Below are 24390 nucleotides of genomic sequence, written 5' to 3'. Positions count from 1 at the left end.
TCCCACACTAAGTTTCTGGTTTATCATTCCAACTACAATTTCTTTATTTTATTTCATCCATTCCATTTATCCCATTCTGTACATGTCAGGGCAGTTTTATGAAAGGCTGGATGCAAGAAATAACTGATAACTGATAGGGAGCAAATGTGAATGAATCTTATGATGATCTGTCTATTTTAAGAGAGGTTACCAAAAACAGAGAAAGTATAGTTTAATTCTGCTTTATTTTTGATATGATGTGCCTGGGCTGTTATGTGTAAGCTGGGTTGACAAGATCAGAAATGAGGAGGTGACAAGCCGTGTGGGAAAGCCAAAGGAAATCATCAAAACAATTAAAAAATTAAAGTTAGAATATTTCAGACATGTGATGCGACACACAGAAAAATATTCCATACTCCCAGTGCTTTTTTTGTAAAAGAAAAAGGTGCCGGAACTCACACATGTCATACAACCTGCCTTGCCTACCCTACAAGGTTCCATTCAAAAAAGGTGCCGGAACTCCGTTCTGAGCATTCTATGAGAAAAAAAGCCCTGCATACTCCATTTAATCCTCCAGGGAAAGATTGAAGGCAATCAAGGTCCAGGCAGAAGAAGAACATCATGGCTTCAAAATCTAAGGGACTGGTTTGGACAAAACTCAGCAGCACTTTTTCGTGCGGCTGCTGATAAAAACAGGATCGCCAACATGATTGCCCATGTCCGATAATGGAGCCTGTATGACATCTGCATGAAAATGCTGGGCAAAATCATCTGCCAGTTTGGGGTTTGGTATCATCAATATGTTGATGATACACAATTATATCTTTTTACCCTGACCTGGCCAAGATGTACAGTCAAGGTCCTGTCTCAGTGCCTGGAGGCTGGGGGAAAAAATCACCTTCAACTTAATCCTATTAAACTGAGTGGCTGTGGTTATTTGAGCCCCCATAACCAGTATTTTTAAAATCTTGGAATTTTAGTTGCACTTTCCTAATCAAGAACGGTGTGCAGTCTGCGGGTCTTCTTAGATTCATAGCTCCTTTTGGAAGGACAGGTGGTAGCTATGGCTAGGAAGGCCTTTGCATAATTCTATCTTCTGTGTTGGTTGAGCTGGATCAAGAGGCTATAAGATGGTAACTTATGAGTCAACTTGGCTCAACTATTGCAGTAATGCTCTACTTGGCACTCCCTTGAAGGCCATGGAAATTTCACTGGTTTAGATTGTAATGGTGTGGACATTTGACACCTCTGCTTTATGAGGTGCACTGATTGCTGGTATGCTTCTGGGTGGAATTCGAGGTGCTAGAGAGACTCAGCTATTACCTATAAAGCCCTACATGGCATTATCCTGAGGGCCCACTTCTCTCCCATGATTTCTGCCCAAGTTGTAAAAGCTGGCAGAGTTGGCACACTTAATAATGTCATTGTGTTGATTCTCTGTCACAGCACCCTCACCTTCTGGAATGAAATCCTTCCTGAAATCTGTGTGACTCTCCCTCCTCCCCACCCGTATGGTTGTTGTCCCAAGCCTTGGGTTAGAGAGGATGGGATCCCCTTATTGGATGAACTTATGTTCTTCATTCAGTGATCAGATGCCATCTTGGTTCTTCCTATCTTATTGTGCTTTTTAATTTGTTTTTTTATTTAATATGGTGAATTTCTCAGAGCCATCTCAGTCAGGGACATGCAAATTTAAGAGAGAGAGAGAGAGAGAGAGTGAGTTGTGTTGATTCAAAGAAAGCATATGGTGAGTTTCTCAGAGCCATCTCAGGGACATCTAAATTTGAGAGAGAGAGTTGTGTTGATTCAAAAAAAGCATTTGTTGACCGCCCCTTCAGTGTGTGTCTCCACTTTCTTTTGCCCAAGGAACGAAAGGCCATTGGTTGACCCCTGACGTAAGTCTTTCGAGGACACAAATGAGGTAATTTTCTTCATCTCCCATTTTGTTGTCTTTCGATGACTATAGGGAGCTCCAGTGATTCTGAGTGTGACTCAGAAGATGACAGCTGTTCCAGCAGTTCTGACTCGGAGGTTTTTGATGTCATTGCTGAAATTAAGCGGAAGAAGGCCCACCCTGATCGCCTGCACGAGGAGCTGTGGTACAATGATCCTGGACAGGTACTCCACTTGAGAAAAGGAGTGAAAGGCTATATCACAGGCCATTAGGAGTGAGAAAGGCTGTATAATAAGCCATTAGACTCCCAGTGGCGCAGTGGTTAGAATGCAGTACTGCAGTTTGGCAGTTCGAGCCCCATTGGCTCAAGGTTGACTCAGCCTTCCATCCCTCCGAGGTCGGTAAAATGAGGACCAGATTGTTGGGGATGGGGGTGGGGAATATGCTGACTCTGTAAACGCTTAGAGAGGGCTGTAAAGCACTGTTAAGCGGTATATAAGTCTATTGCTATTGCTATTATTTTAGCATTGGTTTCAGCCTCCAAACTTATTTTTTCCTCAGCTTGTTCTGTAGGAAGATAAGAGTATTTAACTGGGGGTATTGGAGAGAATTGCCTCATTTATCAAGCTGGGGCACTAAGTATTTCAAGTACTACTGGCCTGATGAATTGACCACTCTGGTACAAAATCAGCCATGGCCCTGGTTTATTATTTGTTTGTTTGTTTGTTTTTAAAAAATGCCTGTTTTCTACCTTTCAGTAAAGCAAATAGTCTTTCAGAAGACATCTTCTTGGGAATTCGTACTCCTTAATGGGCCTACTTGGGAGAAAATCTGCAACCATCCTTGCCACCTTGCCCCATTGTCTTTGCTTGTGGGAAGCAGGAGGGAAGGTTGCAAATAGCAATCACATGATTGTGGTTTGCTGAGATGTAGTTATGAACTGGGCCTTTGAGTGCCTGAATTGTGATCGTGGAGATCCTGTAACTGCCACAGCTTTGAGACCACTGATAAGTACCCCCGTTCAGCACCGTTGTAATTTTGAACAGTCACTGAATCAGTGTTCGTAACGCGAGGGCTACCTGTGATTGGACGTTAAGCCCAAGAGCCTGAACGAATTCAAGTATTAGATATAATTGCTAATGGGAAGTCATTACTGGTTAAGAATGGGACAAATGTCAAAGTTGAACTGATCAGGCAAGTTTTTACAACAAAAGGGATTCAGTTCAGTAGTTTTTAGGAGTGTTTTGGCTTATATTCTTTTTTCCTTATGCTCATTTTCCATTCATTTTGTTGGAAGACTAACCTATAGCAGTGGTGGCGAACCTATGGTATGCTTGCCAGAGGCAGCACTCAGAGCCTCTCTGTGGGCATGTGCAGAACAGCACAGCCAAGCACATGGCAGCTGGGCAACAGGGACAAGACTCCGCCCTCACGCCCCGTTGTGTGCAGATGATGCTGCGGGGCATGGGCAGAGGGTGTGGCTGCTATGGCGCTGCAGGGCTTCCTGAGTGATCTGCAGTGGGCCTTGGTGGGTGGCCCTGCGGGCAGATGGGTGGGGGCAGGTGAGCCGGCGGGCAGAGCAGGCAGGCCAGGGGGCGGGGCGGAGCGGAGACAGAGCGGGCAGGACGGGGTGCGGCATTTTTTGGGCACTCGGTCTCTAAAAGGTTTGCCATCACTGACCTATAGCTTTGTGCAAAAATTTGGGCACTCCTGTCAACTTGTCTATTTCAATGAATCTGTAAGTGAACAGAAGAGAAAAGGATCTATGTATCAGGTGTTCTTAATCTGTTTGTGCCATGGACTCCTTCATAGATTTTGACGCCTTCACCAGTTTAGTTATACCTCTAAGATGGCGGACGTGTTGGGCTGAGCTCCGCGAGCTCCGGTTGCTGGGCGTCCCTTGGGAGCCCCCCAGGGGTCCTTTTGAGCCCCTGGGTAGGGGATTTAGATTATTAATTTTAGAGGCAAAGAATGAGGTAGCTTGCTGTTCGTTTTCTCCCGTCTGTGAGTGGCTGCCTCCATCTGCTCCGTCTGCTGCTTCGCCCGCTGTTTCCATCTGCTTCGTTTGTGCTGCCGCTGTGTTCGCTGTGTTTGGTTTCGGCCTGCCGGTTTCTACAGCCTCGGCGTCTCCGGGCTGCTTCGCCTCGATGTCTCCGGGCTGCCTTGGGCTGCTCTTGACGGGTTGTAGCTGGTGGTGACGGCGTTCTCTGCTGCTTCGGGCAGTAACGCTGTTGCTTCTGGCCGGCTCTCGGCGGTTTTCGGCGTCTCTGAGGTTCCAGCTGATCGGCGGCGGCCTCGGACTTCCAGCTGATCGGCGCCTCCATTTTGGCGCTTCCGTGTTGGCGGCGATGTCAGCGGCGGCCTCGGAGTTCCAGCTGGTCGGCGGTGGCCTCAGAGCTCCAGCTGATCGGCGCCTCTATTTTGGCCCTTCTGTGTTGGCGGCGATGTTAGCGGCGGCGGCGGCGGGGAGCTCTCTGTTGGACCTGCCTCGGGCCGCTTTCGGCGGCTGCGGCGTCTTCGGGCCGTTTCGACGGTGGAGGGGACGACCGCTGGTCAGCTTGGTGGCAGAGATGTCCCTGGTATTGTTTTTCGAGCCGCTGCCGGCGGCGGAGGTGGCGACGGTGACGGCGTCCTCGGGCTGCCTTTGGCAGTGGAGAGGACGACCGCGGCGACGACGGTGGTGTTGCTGCTTCGTTTGCCTTGTTCCGGCCTTCGACGGTGATGGCGACGACGGCGTTTTCGGGGCTTGCTGGCCCGTTCCATCGGCAGTGATATGGCGGTGGTCGGTGCTTTTCCATCTGGTCTGCGAGGGCCGTAGCAGCTCCGGTGGACTGCCAATTACTAACTCTTCATCTGCCTCTCTATTCCCCTTTGGACTGGGACGGACCTGGGTGCAGGCCGCAGTGGGAGAGCGGCCTGTTTTCACATCGGCACTCCCATAGAGGTGGGAGCTCTATGGGTTATGCCCCACCCAGGGTGTACATTCTTGACCATCCCCCTGGTTCAGACTCTCGACCGGTCGTGGGAGGACGGGTTGGGGTCTGCCCCCGGGAGCATCCAGCCGGGTGGCAGTAGGTTGGTTGATGGCCTGAATGTTTTACTCCCTTCCTTTAGAACCTCCTACTGGACTTTTCCATTATGGGACTGCCTTATCTGGACTTGTTGGACTTATGTATAGATACTCCAGCACGGACTTGCTCGCCCTCAGGGGTGCCCCCCTCTCCTGGGTGCGTCCCGCCTTTTTCGCCATTCCCAGTCTCGATGAGGGGCCCAATTATTGGGACCCTGAGAGATGGCCGGGTAAGGTCAGGGGCTCTCGATCCAAATTTAATAGGAGGCCCCTGGTTACTTTTTTAGTTAAATTTTTTAGGGGGTTAGGGAGGGGGGTGGGGGGTAATGGTTGTTTGACTATGGGGGGTGGCCATACAACCACGGTGCAGGCCAGGCCTGGGTCTGACTGCGTTCGGGGGGAGCGGGGTGTGGTTACATCTGGGGCTCAGGAGCGGGTCGTGGGATTGCCGATTCCCACGACACTGGGGTATGGCAGCAGGCGTATGGACAGAGGGCCGTATCGTTACCGGGAGGGCCGTCCCCGCTGTTTACAAGCGGTGAGGCGCTCCGACCCTCTGTTTCTTCCCCGAGGTGCCGGGAGCGAGGATGCGCAGCCTCCTGAGCTCCGGCTGGTGTACCTGAATGCCAGGTCCGTGGTTAATAAGGCTCCCCTTGTGCGGGATTTGGTGGAGGGTGAGCATGTGGACCTGGCTTGTATTACCGAAACCTGGTTGGGCCCAGAGGGTGGGGTCCCTTTGGTTGATCTTTGCCCACCAGGTTTCCGAGCGTTACACCGGCCCCGGGCTCATGGTAGGGGCGGGGGAGTGGCGGTAGTTATCAGGGAGACCTTATGCCCGCGGGAGACCACCGTCCCTCAGATAGTCGGGTGTGAGTCTCTCTTTTTGAGGTTTGGTTCGGGGGCGCAGTTGGGCTTGCTGCTGGTGTACATTTCGCCTAGTCACACAGCGGCAGCCCTGCCTGAGCTACTCGATGTCCTCTCCGGTTTGGTGATTGAGTTCCCCAAACTTTTAGTTTTGGGTGACTTCAATCTACCATCCCTGGGAGGGTCATCTGAGTTGGCTCGGGAGTTCATGGCTTCCATGACGGCCATGGACCTGACGCAGGTAATTTCTGAACCAACTCATGAGGGAGGCCACACCCTGGACCTAGTTTTTTTATCTGGACGGTGGCTGGATGATCTTGGTGGGGGCTCTCCATTTATCATGCCCCTGTCATGGACGGATCATCACCTCCTGCGGCTGGTCTTCCGTTTTACCACCCCCCGCCGTGGGGATACGGAACCAATTAGATGGTACCGCCCCAGGCGCTTAATGGACCCTGATGGGTTCCAGGCAGTGCTGGGATCCCCACCTGCTTCCGTCGCTCACAACTCGGCGGATGCCTTAGTGGAAGCCTGGGAAAGGGCAGCCACTGAGGCACTGGACCGAGTTGTACCCTTGCGGCCCCTGACCCGGCGCAGATCCCATCGAGCTCCGTGGTTCTCCGCGGAGCTCCGGGAGATGAAGCGTCGGAAACGGGGCCTAGAGAGCTGCTGGAGGTCCAGCCGATCCGAATCCGACCGATTGCGGTTAAGAACCTATATTAGGTCTTATCTCGCTGCGATGAGGGTGGCGAGGTGTAATTACTTCTCCACCCTCATCGCGTCCGCAGATAATCGCCCGGCCGCCCTGTTTAGGGTGACTCGCTCACTTCTTAATCAGGAGGTGAGGGGGGATCCCTTACAGGGTCGTGCCGAGGAGTTTGGTCAGCATCTGTCGGACAAAATCGCTCGGATTCGGACCGGTTTGGACTCCAGCTGGGCAGAGTCTGACGATCAGGACACGGGCGGTCTTGTCAATGTTATCTGGGAGGAGTTTGATTCTGTGACCCCTGATGAAGTGGACAGGATTATGGGGAGGCTGAGCTCCACCACATGTTTATTGGACCCGTGCCCTTCCTGGCTGGTTTATGCAGCTAGGGAGAGGACACGAGGCTGGTTCCAGGCGGTGATATCTGCTTCTTTGAGTGAGGGTAATTTCCCCACCGTCTTGAAGGAGGCGGTGGTGAGACCCCTCCTCAAGAAGCCTGCCTTGGACCCAGCTGTGTTGAACAACTTTCGTCCAGTCTCCAACCTTCGCTTTCTTGCGAAGGTTGTTGAGAGTGTGGTGGCGCACCAGCTCCCTCTGGTCCTGGATGAAGCGGATTATCTGGACCCGTACCAATCGGGTTTCAGGCCCGGGTACAGCATGGAGACGGCATTGGTCGCTCTGGTGAATGATCTCTGGAGGGCTCGGGATAGGGGATGTTCCTCTGTCCTAGTCCTATTAGACCTCTCAGCGGCTTTCGATACCATCGACCATGGTATCCTGCTGCGGCGTCTCAGGGGATTGGGAGTGGGAGGCACAGTTCTTCGGTGGTTCTCCTCCTATCTCCTGGGACGTTCGCAGTCGGTGTTGGCAGGGGGGCAGAGATCGGCCCCTAGGTCTCTCGTTTGTGGAGTTCCTCAGGGGTCGGTTCTCTCGCCTCTCCTGTTCAACATCTACATGAAACCGCTGGGTGAGATCATTCGTGGTTTTGGAGTTGGGTATCATCAATATGCTGATGATACCCAACTTTTTATTTCTACCCCAAACCACCCCAGTGATGCCCTCGCTGTGATGTCCCGTTGCCTGGAGGCGGTTCGGGTCTGGATGGGGAGGAACAGACTTCAACTCAACCCGGACAAGACTGAGTGGCTGTACATTCCGGCATCCCGGGACATTCAAATTGTTCCATCCCTTTCTATGGGGGGTGAGCTGTTACCCCCCGTGGATAGGGCTCGCAACTTGGGAGTCCTCCTAGATTCACGACTTACCTTGGAAGATCATGTAGCAGCTGTGACTAGGGGGGCTTTCGCCCAGGTTCGCCTGGTGCGCCAGTTGCGGCCCTATCTGGACCGGGATGCCCTGTGTACGGTCACTCATGCGCTCGTGACCTCTCGCCTTGACTACTGTAATGCTCTCTACACGGGGCTTCCCTTGAAGACCACTCGGAAGCTCCAACTGGTACAGAATGCGGCCGCGAGAGTTGTCTTGGGAGTTTCCCGGTACTCCCATGTTACACCTTTGCTCCGCGAGCTACATTGGTTACCAGTTGTCTTCCGGGTGAGGTTCAAGGTCTTAGTGACGGTTTTTAAGTCCCTACATGGCATGGGTCCGGAATACCTCGGGGACCACCTGCTGCCGGCGTCAACCCCCCTCCGTCCTGTGCGTTCCCACAGAGAGGGCCTCCTCAGGGTGCCTCCAGTCAGAGAATGCCGGCTGGTGGCCCCCAGGGGGAGGGCCTTCTCTGTGGGCGCCCCGGCCTTATGGAATGAATTGCCGGTGGAGCTCCGGATGGCACCGGATCTCCGCTCCTTCCGGCGCGGGTTAAAGACCCACCTGTTTGAACAAGCTGGCCTGGCCTGATGGGGAGTTAATTTGGGTTTTTTAAATATTTGTATATTTTACTGTTTTATCTTGGGCATTAATTTAATTCTATTTTAACTTTTGTAGTTTTGTACTTTTATTATCTGCCCTGTTCACCGCCCTGAGTCCCTAGGGAGAAGGGCGGTATAAAAATTTAATAAAAACTATAATAAACTATAGAAAAATATATTTAAATGCATAAAATAAAATGCCTAGATATGGATGTATTGCAAAGGAAACCAATTATGCTTAAATTCAGCTATTAAAATATTAATGGCTTGAATGGATATTTTAACTACAAAAGAACCTTTGAAATGCAAATTGTTCACCATTATCAATCCTGCTTTTAGAGGAAAACGTAGTTCAAACACTAAATGTATTTGTACTTCATTTTTTAAGGTATAATAATTCTAGTGAGGTTGATTGAAGTTCAGCTTTTTTTTTGGAATGTTAGGGCATAAATTACTTTGTTACATATATTCTTTATTAAATTATAAACTAAACCTCAGTTAAAAATTAGTGAATATAAACTTGTTATATTTTTTCCCATCGAAGTTCACAGACCCCTGAAATCTAACATGGACCCCCAACTTTAAAACCCCCTACTTTACAGGTACAAAGTTGAAAGTGAAATGTAGCATCTTTTGCAAATTTGAATGTTTACTTACAATTGATGTTCAATTGTTTACAGAATAGAAGTATGACAGCAGTGACTTCCTTCTCTCGTTCCTTCTTTTTCTGTTAATTTTTTTTCTTCCACGTTTGTTTTCTTACATTTGTGTCCCCACATTAGTCATTAAATTTAAATGGAACTTCTCAGTTTAAATGAAAATTGATGGCCTTGATGTCTCTAAAAGCAAATTAGCTGGAACAAGTCTGTTTACCTTAAAATCCCAATATGTTTAATGCTGCACTAATCTTAAAGAACACAACTGTTGTCAACAAATGAGAGCTAATGAAGTAAATTGTGCTAGCTATCCTTTTTCATTTGGTTGTATCCATGTATCAAGGCATCTCAGTGTATTGTGCATTGCTTTCATTTCATTTAAAACAAACACATCGTTAGGATGGAAAGCACTTAAAGTTGTTGGCATATTGCTTTTCTGTCCTGAACCCAGCTTTGCAAATAACAGGGATACATTCTGCAGGCGTAAATTTAGAAAGACCAGCCACTTATATCGAGGAGAAATCATAGACTTACATACTCTTCTGATATAAAAGCAGCAATTTGAGCATCTTACACACTTCCCCCCCCACCTTTCCATTCTGAGAGCATTTTCTGAATTATTTTGACGCCTTGAATGAGACTTGAAAGATGGTATTCAATAGACCCGAGTTTAATTTTGAACACTATATTTTGTTCTAATTTTGCCTATATTCTTGTAGGATATTGAAAGCACTGGAAACTGAAATATGCCCAGAGAACAAATATTGAGCTGTATCCAAAAACATTACCTTCCATCTATGTTTTTATAAGAATCATATGCTTTTGGGACCCTCTTTTTCTTTCCGTAATAGTCTTCCTTTGTGGATCATCAACCTATTGTTAGCATAAACTGCAAAGTGTGCTACAGTGCCCTTTAAATTCTGAATAAGAAAGCAGTTGTGTGTGGACAAAACAGATTTTAGAAGAGAAATTGTGAAAATTATAAGCTAAACATTGATTGAAGCATGTACATGCTCTTCTTTCTTCGTAAAAGTGGATCATTGCCTATTGCATTTTGGACCATTGTGATACAGAAACATTCCAGAGCATGGGAAAAATATGACTTAACAAGTGTCCTTGCTGCTCCCATTGGCCCAGCCCTGAAGTAAATAGAACAATACAGGTAGTCCTCGACATACGGCCACAGTTGAGCCCAAACTTTCTGTTGTTAAGTGAGACATTTGGTAAGTGAGTTTTGTCCCCTTTTACAACCTTTCTGGCCACAGTTGTTAAGTGACTCACTGAAGTTGTTTGTTAGTAACTTGGTTCTTAAGTGAATCTGGCTTCCCCATTGACTTGGCTTGACAGAAGATCGCAAAAGGTGATCACATGACCCTGGGACACGGCAACCGTCATCAATATGAGGCAACTGCCAAGCATCTGAATTTTGATCCTATGACCACGGGGATGCTGCAAAAATTGGAACTATGAAAAAAACGTGTAAGTCACTTTATTCAGTGCCATTATAAGTTTGAACGGTCAGTAAATGAACTGTTGCAAGCTGAAGACTACCTGTAGTCAGGCTTGGCTTTTAGTTCTTTTTATTAGGGAGGCTAATAACTGGATATCTCAGGAAAAAAAGCGTAAAAGTAGTCTTTGACTTATATCTATTCTTTTACTGACTGTTCAAAGTTACAACAGCATTAGAAAAACGGTGACCTGTGAGCATTTCTTTCACACTTAAAACCATCGCAGTGTCTCCATGATGTCACGTGATAAAAAATTTGGACGCTTGGCAACTGGTTCATATTTACGATGGTTGCAGTTTCCAGGGGGGTGGAAATCACGTGATCCCCTTTTGCAACCATCTGACAAGCCAAGTCCATGGGGAAGCCAGATTCACTTAACAGCCGTGTTACTAATTGAACAACTGCATTGATTCACTTAACAACCGTGGCAAGAAAGGCCGTAAAATAGTTCGCTTAGCTAACAGAAATGTTGGGCTCAATTGTGGTCGTAAATCGAGGACTACCTGTATAATATAATCTCTTCAGATTTCATGTAGGAATGTTTTCTAATGTCAAACCTCACTTTAGGTGGAAAATGGCTGCGTTGACAAGAAGCCTAGGCTAGAATTGGATTCTAAGTATTCAGTAACCCCCAATAGAGATCACTAGGTATCATTCTGACCAATTCCATTTATGAATCTTAAGGTGGGGACACAGTTTGGGAAGTACTCTAATCCAGGGGTCCCCAACCCCAAGTCCGTGGACCGGCACCGGGCTGCGGCATACCAGCAGCTGAGCTGCACAAAGAAGTGAAGCCCCTTCTGCTGGATGCAGGCAGCACACGAAACCATGCCCCCTCCGGTCCACAGAAAAATCTTTCTCCACAGAACTGGTTCCTGGTGCCCAAAAGGTTGGGGGCTTCTGCTACCCAGTTGTCTTTTCGACTTTTGCAACCCAGATATGGCCATCCTCCTTAAACAGATCACATTTCAGCCTCCTGAGGTTGATCTGGAGATCTTTGTCGCCGTTTCCATAACAACAGCAATTTCACCAGTAGGATTTTGTTTTGATTTTGGTGGGGGAACAAAATAAGACAATGATAAATGGTTGTATTAAGTTCTGAGTGGGCTTACTGGCTCCAGAAAAAGCTCCCCCTGTTCAAGAGGGAAAAAAGAAATGTAATAATAGAATCGATGTTACAGATAGTCCTTGACTTACAAACTTACAGTACATTTGAGTCTGGAATTATGGGCGTAAGTCGGGCTGGACATTAAGCGGGTCACTATGTGACCATGCCTGATTTTGAAACCGTTTTTGCAGTGGTCTTTAAATGAATCATCCCAGTCATTAAGTGAATGCTGCGGTTGTTAAGCATCTTTTACCAACAGGAGCCACCGTAATATCACAGTCCACATGACTGCAAAAGTCACATGGCTGCAAAAGGGAGGCTGCAAAACGTGATAAATGGCCATTTACTGAGCGCCCAAATGTGATCATGTGCCTGGGATGGGGTGGGGTTGGGAAGGGGCAGCCACTGAAACTTCAAAACCTGATTGAAAGTGGTTCTTGGAGTCATTCATCATAACTGAGATTGCCAAATGACGGGTTGTAAGTCAAAAACTACCGTACTTTGGAAATTAAAGTTAAGAAAAAATTTATTAGGTCATGGATTGTCTAAAAGACGGAATGTTAAATTAATTAAGATAGGTATAAGCTGAAGATTATTGATGAATGCTAGAAAGTTATTTTTTGTCTGATTGATAGAGTAAGAACTGTGTTGGTTCGAATATGAGACAGATGGGGAAAAGAGAGGGAATTAATTGTTGCAATACTTTGAGATTTGTATTGATGATATTTAAATGTAATGGAATCATTGTACCTAGCCGCCAGGTTACTTTTCAAACGTGTAAATGTAATATTGGAAAATTAATAAAACAAACTTGGAAAACAAAACAAAAACTACAGTACTTAAACAGATCTGTGGTCCTTGGATCTTTGCCCATTCACTTTAAATATTCCTCTTCTGAATCAGTTCAACTTAAAGTATCACTTGAAACCCTTTTTCTTTTCAAAACAGATGAATGACGGGCCTCTTTGCAAATGCAGTGCCAAAGCCAGGAGAACTGGGATAAGACATGGAATTTATCCTGGAGAAGAGGTAACCAACTGGATTTTAGTTTCTCAGTGAGAAGAATTTCTTATGGACATGGCTTACTATGGGCAGAGATCTGCCAGACTGGACTAAAACGAGGCTTTATTTTCTATTAACACGGACATGGAGAGCTTGTAGCTGTTGGCGTTCCTGACCATTAGCCATGTTCATTGAGAGTCAGATGGCGTACAGGTTTTAATAAATTATTATTTTCAGGGGCTGCTGGAATATTTCAGCCCTTTTTGGAAGGCTATAGCTAGGAGGAGAACAATTGGCAGCTTGAAGGCTACCTATATAAAGAAAATATACCCAGCTGGGAATGACGGGCTGGTTTAGTCTGTGACGCTGGTTTAGTCTGGGACGCGGTGGCTCAGTGGGTTAGGACGCTGAGCTTGTCGATCAGAAGGTCGGCAGTTTGGCGGGTCGAATCCCGAGTGCCGCGTAACAGAGTGAGCGCCTGTTACTCGTCCCAGCTTCTGCCAACCTAGCAGTTCGAAAGCATGTAAAAATGCAAGTAGAAAAATAGGGACCACTACGGTGGGAAGGTAACAGCGTTCCGTGTGCCTTTGGCGTCTAGTCATGCCGGCCAAATGACCACAGAGATGTCCTCGGACAAGCGCTGGCTCTTCGGCTTTGAAACGGAGATGAGCACCGGCCCCTAGAGTTGGAAACGACTAGCACGCATGTGTGGGGGAACCGTTACCTTTACCTTTACTTTAGTCTGTGCAATACTGTAATTCTGTTAATGTCTTATATGCGCAGCCTCTTGCTTCAGGTGGGAAGAGCTGAGTCAGTGCATGAATCTATTATTAACTCCCCTAATTATTAACATACCTCTGTCTATTATTTTCTTTTCTGGTTTATTCTACTTTTACAGTTTTTATTTTTTTTTAAAAAAATAAATTATTATACAATGGTTTGAGGTAATTGCTATTTTATACTTATTGTTTTATTGGATTGTTGTATGCCATCCGGAGTCACTTTCCTGAAATGGACAGCCATATAAATGCTATTAGCAAATAAATACATAAATAATTTTACTTAGATATTTTTAACATTGGGAAGCATCGAAACAGGCAACTCTCTGTCCACCCCCCCCACCGCCGTTCTCAGTGCTCCTGAAGCAAAGTCCATTTTTCCCCTGCTGCTTACACAGCCTGACTTTTATTGCTTCTGCTTCAGTTCAGCCATTCCCACTGTGGGCTCTGCAGAGCAGACTTTCCCCAGCCTCAATGCCCTCTAGATGTGTAGACATCACAACACTAGGCAATGGCTGGGAATTCAGGCAGTCCAGATGTTCAAATGGTTCTAAATTCAGGATGGTCGGTTTAGAGCAAGCGGGATTTTTCTGCTCTCTTGTGGGGATTAAGTTGCCTTCGTCATTTCTTCTCTCCGTTCTTCTCAGGATCCAGGCCAATATAGGTTTTCCTTCCTCCCCCAAAGTGTAGAATAAAATATAACATGATTTTTCGTGGAATGACCAATCAGCCTGCCCCGATGTTAGAACTTCCACCAAATATGGATTGGAATATAAGACGAGCAACTGACAACACAGCCAGGAAAAAGTAGAAGATTCTTCAGTGCCCTTAAAAAAAGTGTGTGTGTGTGTGGGGGGGGGGGCTAAAATATAATGAAGTTGGATTGTTCTGAGCATCATCTCCCCATTTGTCCTGGTTTAAGCCAACATGAGATTGGCCAACTTCAAACCTTCCCTTTAACATCTTTTAAAAACGACAACTTCCCATTCTGTAATGTGTATGTTCCCTTAGTATTAGTATTGTAAAAAAACTGAAAGGAAATGTCTTCCCAACCAAACGGGATCAGCTATTTATGGTGCCTAACGTGCATAATCCTGTGCTTTCTGCAGGTGGTCCTCATTTAGCAACCACGGTTTGATTCCACTGAAATGGGTCAGAATTTTCCTACTCTCCTGTGGGGATTCAGTTTCCTTCAAGATTAATTTTCTCTATTCTTATGTCCTTAAAGCCTATTAAACCCTGCCGTCCTATGACCAACAATGCTGGAAGATTGTTCCATTACCGCATTACGGTGTCCCCTCCTACCAACTTCTTAGTAAGTAATCCGAAGCGTGATAGCAGCTTCTTGAGTCTCCTACCACGGCTTTCCCCAGCTTTCGATTTTTATTTCTTTAGACCGACAGACCCACCGTCATAGAGTACGATGACCATGAATACATTTTTGAAGGTTTTTCCATGTTTTCCCACGCTCCTCTCACAAATGTAAGTACGCTTTCTTTTCTATTCTGGTTGCACTGATGCTGTTACCCAACTGGGTAATGAAACGTCTGCAAGCAGACAAGCTCAGAGAGCAGCAGGGACACCCCCCTCCCAAATTCTGGTTGTTTTCTGCAGTGTTTACCTCTCTGCCCCAGCATGTAAACAAGTCTCAGCTTAATTCCTAGGGCCATGCATGTTTCCGAAATACCTCAGAAAGAGTGTTCTGAGCCTTGTGCATCAGATGCCTGAAAAAAAAGAGCGGCAGTGCTTTAAAACCTGCCTTATTTCCACAGAGTTAAATCATAAGAGTGATTGCCTGTCTCCCTTGGGTTCATTTGAGTTTCTCACTTTAGCCTGTATTCAACATAGCTGTTTTGTTTACTACTTTGTTTTTATGAAATGGTGCATTTCTAAACATGTTCTTAAGGTAATGGCATCTTAGTTTACAGGCTCCTGCAAAGTTGGGCTGCTTCAATGAATAGCAGAGTAAGGCCCAAAGCACTTCTTCCAAATAATTTTCCAAGCCGGCACAGCCCAATTAATTTCCCACCATCTCTTCAGGGATTTTACTGGAACCATCCTCCAGAGGGAATTTTCTGTGGGATTGAAGAACCACTGCACAGCAGAATGAATAGTTTCGGAATAAAAAGGCCTTAATAATACGGCTTGGTATAGTTGGGTTTTATTATTTCTGAAGTTGCTGCCAAATTGAAATGTGTAAGGTGCCTGGAGGGGGGAAACCAATACTTCCACAGAGTTAAATCATAAGAGTGATTGCCTGTCTCCCTTGGGTTCATTTGAGTTTCTCACTTTAGCCTGTATTCAACATAGCTGTTTTGTTTACTACTTTGTTTTATGAAATGGTGCATTTCTAAACATGTAAACAATTTTTTTTTGGTAGAAGCATATATTTGGCAGAGAGGAAACGTTTGGTTCTAGAGCAGGGGTCCCCAACTTATGGTCCGCGGGCCGGTACAGGGCTGTGGCCTATTGGCCACCAGGCCCCGGGAATAGCTAGCAAGCCTCGCCAACCCACGGTAGCACCACTGCACGGGCGCTAGCAACCCCATATGCACATGTGGGGGACGCTAGCGCTGCCACCAATGTCATATGTGCATGTGCATGGGTGCCAGTGGCCCGCTTGCGCATGCACACATTCACCAGCGCATGTGCTGTGGGTGCGCATGATGTGCTTGTGTATGCGTGCTCGCTTGCACCGCTATCATGCACATGCCTGTTTGTGCATGTGTGTGTGGGGCTGAGCGCACACACATTTTGCTGCTGCTCCCTTTCCTTCTGGGCCGCCAAGCTGAAAAGGTTGGGGAGCTCTTCTCTAGAGCCTTATTGGGATTTTCTCTGAAGAACGGTATCTTTTCCTAAAACATCATCTGTTCAAGTGCAAGAGAGAACATTCATCCTATTTTGCATCTTCTCGATTCTCTTTTATGCTCATAAGGTTTAAACACAGGGGTCTTCAAATTTGGCCCTCTTATGACGTGGACTTTAGCTCCCAGAATTCCTCAGCCAACGTGCCTGGCTGAGGAATTCTGGGAGTTGAAGTCCACAAGTCATAAGACATGTAGTACATAAACAGATTGATGGCACAGGAACACAACCCCAAACTGTTGCCGCATACTGATGGTTTCTCCTCCTGCTGCTGCATTAGTATTGAAGTAATACTTAAACTAATACTTAAAGGGACACGGTGGCTCAGTGGGTTAGGACGCTGAGATTGTCGATCAGAAGGTCGGCAGTTTGGCGGGTCGAATCCCGAGTGCCGCGTAACAGAGTGAGCACCTGTTACTTGTCCCAGCTTCTGCCAACCTAGCAGTTCAAAAGCACGTAAAAATGCAAGTAGAAAAATAGGGACCACTACGGTGGGAAGGTAACAGCGTTCCGTGCGCCTTTGGCGTCTAGTCATGCCGGCCACATGACCACGGAGACATCCTCGGACAAGCGCTGGCTCTTCAGCTTTGAAACGGAGATGAGCACCGGCCCCTAGATTTGGAAACGACTAGCACGCATGTGTGGGGGAACCTTTACCTTTACCTTAATACTTAAACTACTAGAGGTAGTCCTCGACGTACGACCACAATTGAGCCCAAAATTTCTGTTGTTAAATGCCCCATTTTATGACCTTCCTTGCCACAATTGTTAAGTGAATCACGGCAGTTATTCAGTTAGTAACATGGTTGTTAAGTGAATCTGGCTTCCCCATTGACTTTATTTGTCAGAAGGTTGCAAAAAGTGATCACACATGACCCCTGGTACAATGCAACCATCATAAAATACGAGTCAGTTGCCATGCGTCCCAATTTTGACCATGGGGATGCTGCAACAGTGATAAAATGATCATAGGTCGCTTACAAGTGCTGTTGTAGTTTTGATTGGTCACTAAATGAACTGTTGTAAGTCGAGGACTACCTGCACTCATCCGAGGTATTCTGACAAACAATATAAAGCCAAGAATAATTCTTGGCCCATAGCTGCACTTCTCTGGCCGAAGCGTTTCTGCAACAGAGAAAAAATCAGAAAGAATCTGGTGTCAGTTTTTCAGGGAAAAACACACTTTATTTAAAAAGCAGAACTTTTTCCTTCAGACTGAGCTAGCATCTCAGAGAGACTGTGTCTTTTGTTTCATTTGGAAAATTGTAGCCTGTGTGAGATGGTGGTCAAGGATTGTTGACCTTTTATAATTAAACCATGAGAGCTCGTTTTCTGCTATGTTTGAAGAGCATGAACTGGGAATAGCAAGGCCCTGGTCAAATCTTAGTTCAGCTAATAATGTGCAGCAGGGCTTCTCCGAGTGTGAATTGGGATATCTCTCATCACCACCACTCCTGCAAAGGGGGCTTGCGTGCTGTCCAATCTTGCCCTGTAAACTGGCTGCAGGCTTGCTCAGGCAACAGAGCCAAGTGTTGACTGGCAAAACCTGATCTGGTCCGTCTTCTTTGTTGTTTGCCTGTGCAGGTTGGTGAACCTCTATGAAATATAGATCAAAATGTAGTTGTGGAATTTAAAGTAAGGCTTCCATTTCCTAACCTCAGTATAAGCATTTGTTCTGTTCCCTGGCAGGGTTGGGGTGGGGGGCACAAAGCCTTCTTTTAGGGATCACAGGAGCATGAGATTTGGGAACTCCTGTCTTGAAGTGACTGTTGGATAAGCCATGGAACTGTTTGCGTAATATTGGATTCAGAATGCTGATGTGAGGTTCTTAAAGCAAAACAAATACTATGTTGTAATTTGGGGGCTTTGGAGAATAGGTTGACTCCTTCTTCCTTCTGGCAACCCCAATATCTAAGGCAGGGGTGTCAAACTCAATTTCATTGAGGGCCGCATCAGCATTGCGGTTGCCCTCATAGGGCCGGGTGGGTGTGGCCTGGGTGGGTGTGGCCTACTGTGTAGGCGTGGCTAAAGTGTGTATGGCCTACTGGGTGGGCATGGCCAGCTCTACATCGTTCACATCAAGGGTGCCTATGGGGGCCTGGGCAGGAGTGGGACAGATCTGAGGGTCTCTGGCAGAAGGAGGGTCTCTGGGCCAGGGCCAAGGCAGCGGGGGCCGTTCCCTCACTGTTTCCAGGATAGCTTCGTGGGCCGCATGAAACCACTTCACGGGCTGGATCTGGCCCCCGGGCCTTGTGTTTGACATGTCTGATCTAGGGGGTTGCCACAAAGCAGGGGGAGTCAACAAGAAGCAATGGATGGAAACTAATCAAGGAGAGAACTAAGGAGAAACAGAACAATCAATCAGTGGAACGACTTGCCTCCAGAAGTTATGGATGCTCCAACACTGAAGTTTTAAAGAAGAGATTGGACAGCCATTTGCCAGAAATGTTATACGGTTCCCTGCCTGAGCAGGGGGTTGGGCTAGAAGATCTTCAAGGTTCCTTCCCACTCTTGTTATTCTGTAATCAAACAATATTAGTATTTCTTTACTACCAAATGCCCACTGGTATTATGAATGATCTGTATTCTGATAGTGTACTTTCATCTCAACTTCTAACAGTATAAATTATTTGATGGATTAGAATAGCATAAGTTGTATAAATAGATTTCCTGTATTTCCATTACAGTGTTTATTTTCCCATTGCAATGTATATGTATATGTATATACACAGTTCATACATAACTGGTTTATATTTAGTGGCTTTGGTGCTTTTGCTTTAAATGTCCAATAGATGGCAGCATTTGATCATGCCATTACCTTTCTGCTTTCTATGCCATTTGCCAGCTGGTCATCACAAACTTTATTTTACATATGCAACACTGTTACATTTGTATCAGAAGACAGCAAAGGCTTTAAGAGTGTTGATTGCACGGCTCCTTAAAAGTGTTCCATGTTTCTTTGTCTCTTTCTAGATTCCTCTGTGTAAAGTAATCAGATTTAACATTGATTATACAATTCATTTCATTGAAGAGATGATGCCTGAAGTAAGTTATGAGTGTGATTATTCAAGACATCTGTTTGGTTTGCACTGCACCAAGATATTTTAGATTTTGATTCATACATATTCTGAAGTGGAACATATTGTATGCCTAGATAGGCACTTGTAATTAAAGATACATTGTTTTAGAATAACAATGTCTATGATTCTGGAATATAATTATAAAAATACAATAAAGCAAGACTTAAAACAACTTAAACATATGCCCTCCATAAGAGTTAGGCCGTAACCTTAACTGAGTAAAATATTAAGTGCTGCTGAAAGCTTTCGTCAGGTGATTGTTACCAAAAAAATACATCTATTTGGGAGTAGAAGTAAAATTTTCAACATAAGTGTCTTTCAATTGACAAAATTAACTAGTTTTGGTGGAAAAAAATGTTGTGTGAAAAGAGGTGGAATTGTGTATAATGATTTTAATCTGTCAGTTGGGGCCTGAAATAAATACTTTTCAGAGAGGAAATTCCTATTTAGGGGGTTAAATACTGATCCCCTGCTGAGATCATTCTGTATTTCCTCCTTTCCTTGTTCTATTTCTTGCTTCTTCAACAGTCAATGTTTTTTTCCTGCAAACTAGAGTATGAATGCTAAAATTTGTTCCACATTTCTTCATAAGATAAGCGCTACATGGGAGATGATCAGGGAAATGTGTTGTTACACCACTACCAACATTAACAATAAGTGAATTTTAAGGAATTTAGTCTGGCTTTGGAATTTTAATATAAAAGTCTGTAGGACGCTTGAAAAGAACTCTAGGCTTCCATGTTTATACTACAGTATGCAAGTAGAAAGTCTGGAAATTAAAAGAATGGGGGAAAATGACAATAACACAATTCTTTAGCCCTTGATTTGTTTGGGGGGAGGAAGCAAACACTTGGGGAAACTCTGAAACCTATGTAAAACCTATTTTTAACAGCTTTTTTTTATAAGATGCAATTTAAACTTGGTTTGCTTATCAATGTATGCTTTTCCCCTGATATTCAAACCCTGTAATTTGAGGTCAAATTAGAAACCCAACAGCATTTGGATCAGAAGTCAAAAAAAGAGAGGCAAGCCCATTAGTACAGAAGGACTGTATCCTTGCTTTGATTATGAAAATGTCATTATTATTATTATTATTATTATTATTATTATTATTATTATTATTATTATTATTATTAATTGAATTTCTATACCGCCCTTCTCCCAAAGGACTCAGGGCGGTGTACAGGGCAATAAAATACAATGTACAAAAGTTAAAAGTAAAATTAAATTAATTTAGCCCTAACAATAAATAGTTAAAAATAAACCCAACCCCTTAGTCCAGGCTGGCCTGTTCAAACAACCAGGTCTTCAGATCACGGTGGAAAGAGCGAAGGTCGGGAGCCATCCGGAGCTCAACAGGCAATTGATTCCAAAGGGCTGGCGCGCCCACAGAGAATGCTCTCCCCATGGGGGCCGCCAGCCGGCAGTCCCTGACCGACGGCACCCTGAGGAGGCCCTCTCTGTGGGAGCGCACAGGACGAAGGGAAGTTGACGCCGGCAGCAGGTGCTCCCGTAAGTAATCTGGGCCCATGCCATTTAGGGCTTTATAGGTCATCACCAGCACCTTGAATCTCACCCGGAGGGCAACTGGAAGCCAATGCAGCTCGCAGAGAAGAGGTGTTACATGGGAGTATCGGGAAACCCCCATCACAACTCACGCGGCCGCATTCTGCACCAGTTGAAGCCTCCGAGTGGTCCTCAAGGGCAGCCCCATGTAGAGAGCATTGATCCTTAGTAGAAGAAATGCATCCTTGATTTTGTATTTGAGAGCTGTATGTATAGCATGGCCTCTGCATACAGGGCCTAATCAGATCGGATACTGTGAATGTCCTCCTACCTAAATATCTTCTGGTTGTACCATATTTAGAGATTATTTAATAGCAATAGTACGTAGACTTATTCACCACCCCCATAATGTTTTACAGCTCTCTCTGGGTTGTTTACAATGTCAGCATATTGCCCCCCAACCACCTGGATCTTCATTTTACTGGCCTTGGAAGGATGGAAGGCTGAGTCGATCTTGAGCCCCATTAGGATTGAACTCCAGAAGTGGGCAGAGTTTGCCGGCAATGCTGTATTATTCTAACCACTGCGCCACCATTTGCTTTTAAAAAAGTAAAGCCTCTGTGGGAATCATTTTGTGATTCAGAAAACTTTAATAATCTTTCTCCCCCTCCCAATTTGAGACAGAGGCAATTAAAAGTTGTAGGGGGGAAAAAGAAAAGAAAAATGAAAACTCTTTTCCTAACACAGGGCTCCCCAGTTCCTGGGCCGTGGACCAGTATCGGTCCGTGAGCTGCTAGGAACCGGGCCGCACAGCTGGAGCTGAGTGGCAGACGAGCGAATCTGCACATGCACGGATCTAGATTGTGTGCTTCTCTCCTCACCCCTCCTCCCCTGTGCTCCCTCTCCCCTCCTCTTTCCCCCCCCCACAGCCCTCTCCCCTCCCCGTCCTCCCCTCCTCTCCTTTCCTAATCCCGGATTACAGGGAATATATTCAACTCTCATGATGAAAGTTGGTGAAGATGTTTATTGTAACGCCTTGACTTGTTTGTTTCATCTCCCCCCCCACCCCCGGCAGAACTTTTGTGTCCGAGGCCTGGAACTTTTCTCCTCCTATCTCTTCAAAGATATTTTGGAACTGTACGATTGGAATCTGATTGGTAACTATCTTACTTAAAATATATATTTACGGGAGATCTCTAGTTTGCTGCATACTTGTCTATTTGCTGTATGAATATGCTGGTAGATTCTCTCTCGATGCATGCTAGAAGCCCTGCCCCATCTGACTATAGATTCTTTTAATGAAAGAAGGGAAATTATCTTGTTAAAAAAGAAAAGAAAAGTTGGGGACTTATATCACATGTTTGTATTGTGATTTTAAAGAGCTTTTCCCATTTGTCCAAGGAGAAAAAAGAGATTAGCTAGTTAGGGATGGTAGTTAAGGGCATCCTTGAGCCATACAAAGAGCTATAGAAGTAGGTCTGTTCCCTGGTAAACAAGTATTTTGCTTATAAGACTAGGTATACTTAACTGCCCTTTATTGCCATCCTATTGTGTAAAGCGCCAGTGATAACGCTCTGAAAAATTTCCAATGAGCCATTGACCCTAAAATATTGGGATCCCTTAATTGTTTTTTCCTTCCATTCAATCATGTCCAATTCTTTGAGATTACCTGGAGAAATCCCTGAACTTTTTTTGGCAAGGTTTTTCAGAAGTACTTTGCCATTGACTCCTCCCTAGGGCTGATAGAAAGTGACTGGCCCAAGGTTAGCCAGTTGGTTTATTATACCTAAGATGGGAGTAGAACTCACAGTCTCCCAGTTTCTAGCCTGACGCCACTACACGGAACTGCTTCTACCCCTAAATTAGGAGGCAGTTGATTAATTCAGAATATTTAAGTGAAAGAGATATCCAATCTGGAGCTGCTGGATATTGTATAGCAAACAAGGTATAGATATACTCAAAGAATTATAAGTTTGCAGGGAGAAGGAGAAAAGTGTAAGGGATAACTTCTCCCTCCATTATGTTCAATGGTCACAGAAAGCCAGGTTTGTGTTGTGTGATGAACATAAATAGTTGATATAACCTTCTGCCTATTTCATAGCTATTATAACAATGCCCATGGGAGATTTTGTGGCAAATGCTTGTTATTGTCCACTATAATTCTGAAATCGTGCAGTTGTGTGCTCTGAGTTTCCCTTCTAGTAGACAAAAAAGTTTAGTCCTATTAAGTTTCCTTCCAGATGCTAATTCTCATAAGTCCCACCCATCAGGGTTACCTATGATGAGATCTATAGTATAATGATCTTTAGAAGGCCATCTGTTCCCAGTCTTTGCCAGAGAAAGGGGCTAAGAACGTGCTTTTTACAAAACAGAATACTGTTTCACAGGATGTAAAATCATTTGCTTTGTAGCACATTTGTAGAATACGCTCAGTTCTATAAAAGTAGCTTAATTTTACTGAGGTACCCAAGATGCAGATAAATGCTCTATGAAATTACACCTTGTGATATGCAGCACATTGCTGTTCATTTTGTTATATAAGGTCCTTCATCAGAAAACAGTGATACTTCATGTCCTCGGTTCCATTTCATGCCACGCTTCGTAAGGTTTCTTCCAGGTAAGTGTATTCGGTTTCAGCGTGACGGCTATTCTTTTAGTTATTTCTCTCTGATATAAATCTATGGCTGGGCTAGTGTTTCTCAACCTTGACACTTGAAGATGTGAGGACTTCAACTCCCAGAATTCTTCAGCCAGCTATGCTTACTGGGGAATTCTGGGAATTGAATTCCACACATCTTCAAGTTGCCAAGCACGACAAACATTGGCCTGGACACTACCTCTTCCAAACTTGCAAATCCACGCATTTAGTTGTCACCTTGGCATATATTTATGTTATCCATGTCTGTTCTTAAGAGTTTATTTTAAGAGCTTCAGTACTTGAAGTAAATTAGTATCTGTTCAGCCATAATACTTATTTTTCTACCGTGCACAAAGCTTAGACTGCTACTAAGGTTCAGATAGAATGCTAACCAGAACCCATAAGAAAAGCAAAATTAAGCCGGCCTAAAAGTAACCAAGGGACGCGGTGGCTCAGTGGGTTAGGACGCTGAGCTTGTCGATCAGAAGGTTGGTAGTTTGGCGGGTCAAATCCCGAGTGCCGCGTAACAGAGTGAGCGCCTGTTACTCGTCCCAGCTTCTGCCAACCTAGCAGTTCGAAAGCACGTAAAAATGCAAGTAGAAAAATAGGGACCACCACGGTGGGAAGGTAACAGCGCTCCGTGCGCCTTTGGCGTCTAGTCATGCCGGCCACATGACCACGGAAGACGTCCTTGGACAAGCGCTGGCTCTTCAGCTTTGAAATGGAGATGAGCACCGGCCCCTAGAGTCGGAAACGACTAGCACGCATGTGCGGGGGAACCTTTACCTTTAAAAGTAACCAAGTTTAGAATTATGTATTGCTTTAGCTGCCCTGATTAAGTATGTTGTTTAAATGTAGCCTGGGACT

At 45.3% G+C, this 24390-nt stretch overlaps 1 protein-coding gene across 4 annotated transcripts in view; it reads left to right on the top strand.

Annotated features, from left to right (window-relative positions):
• The window catches only part of DROSHA (drosha ribonuclease III), a 122870-nt gene that overhangs the window by 12866 nt on the left and 85614 nt on the right, over window positions 1-24390 (top strand). For all 4 annotated transcript variants that reach the window (XM_083359121.1, XM_083359122.1, XM_083359123.1 and 1 more), the window contains exons 7-13: window positions 1946-2097; window positions 12602-12682; window positions 14663-14749; window positions 14830-14916; window positions 19273-19344; window positions 21961-22042; window positions 23428-23502. In XM_083359121.1, the coding sequence (XP_083215247.1) occupies window positions 1946-2097; window positions 12602-12682; window positions 14663-14749; window positions 14830-14916; window positions 19273-19344; window positions 21961-22042; window positions 23428-23502 (636 nt within the window). The remainder of the gene's footprint in view (window positions 1-1945; window positions 2098-12601; window positions 12683-14662; window positions 14750-14829; window positions 14917-19272; window positions 19345-21960; window positions 22043-23427; window positions 23503-24390) is intronic.

The sequence above is a fragment of the Vipera ursinii genome (assembly GCF_947247035.1).
Source record: "Vipera ursinii genome assembly, chromosome: 3".
Classification (NCBI taxonomy): Eukaryota; Metazoa; Chordata; class Lepidosauria; order Squamata; family Viperidae; genus Vipera; species Vipera ursinii.
This window is presented reverse-complemented; position numbering and strand designations above follow the sequence as displayed.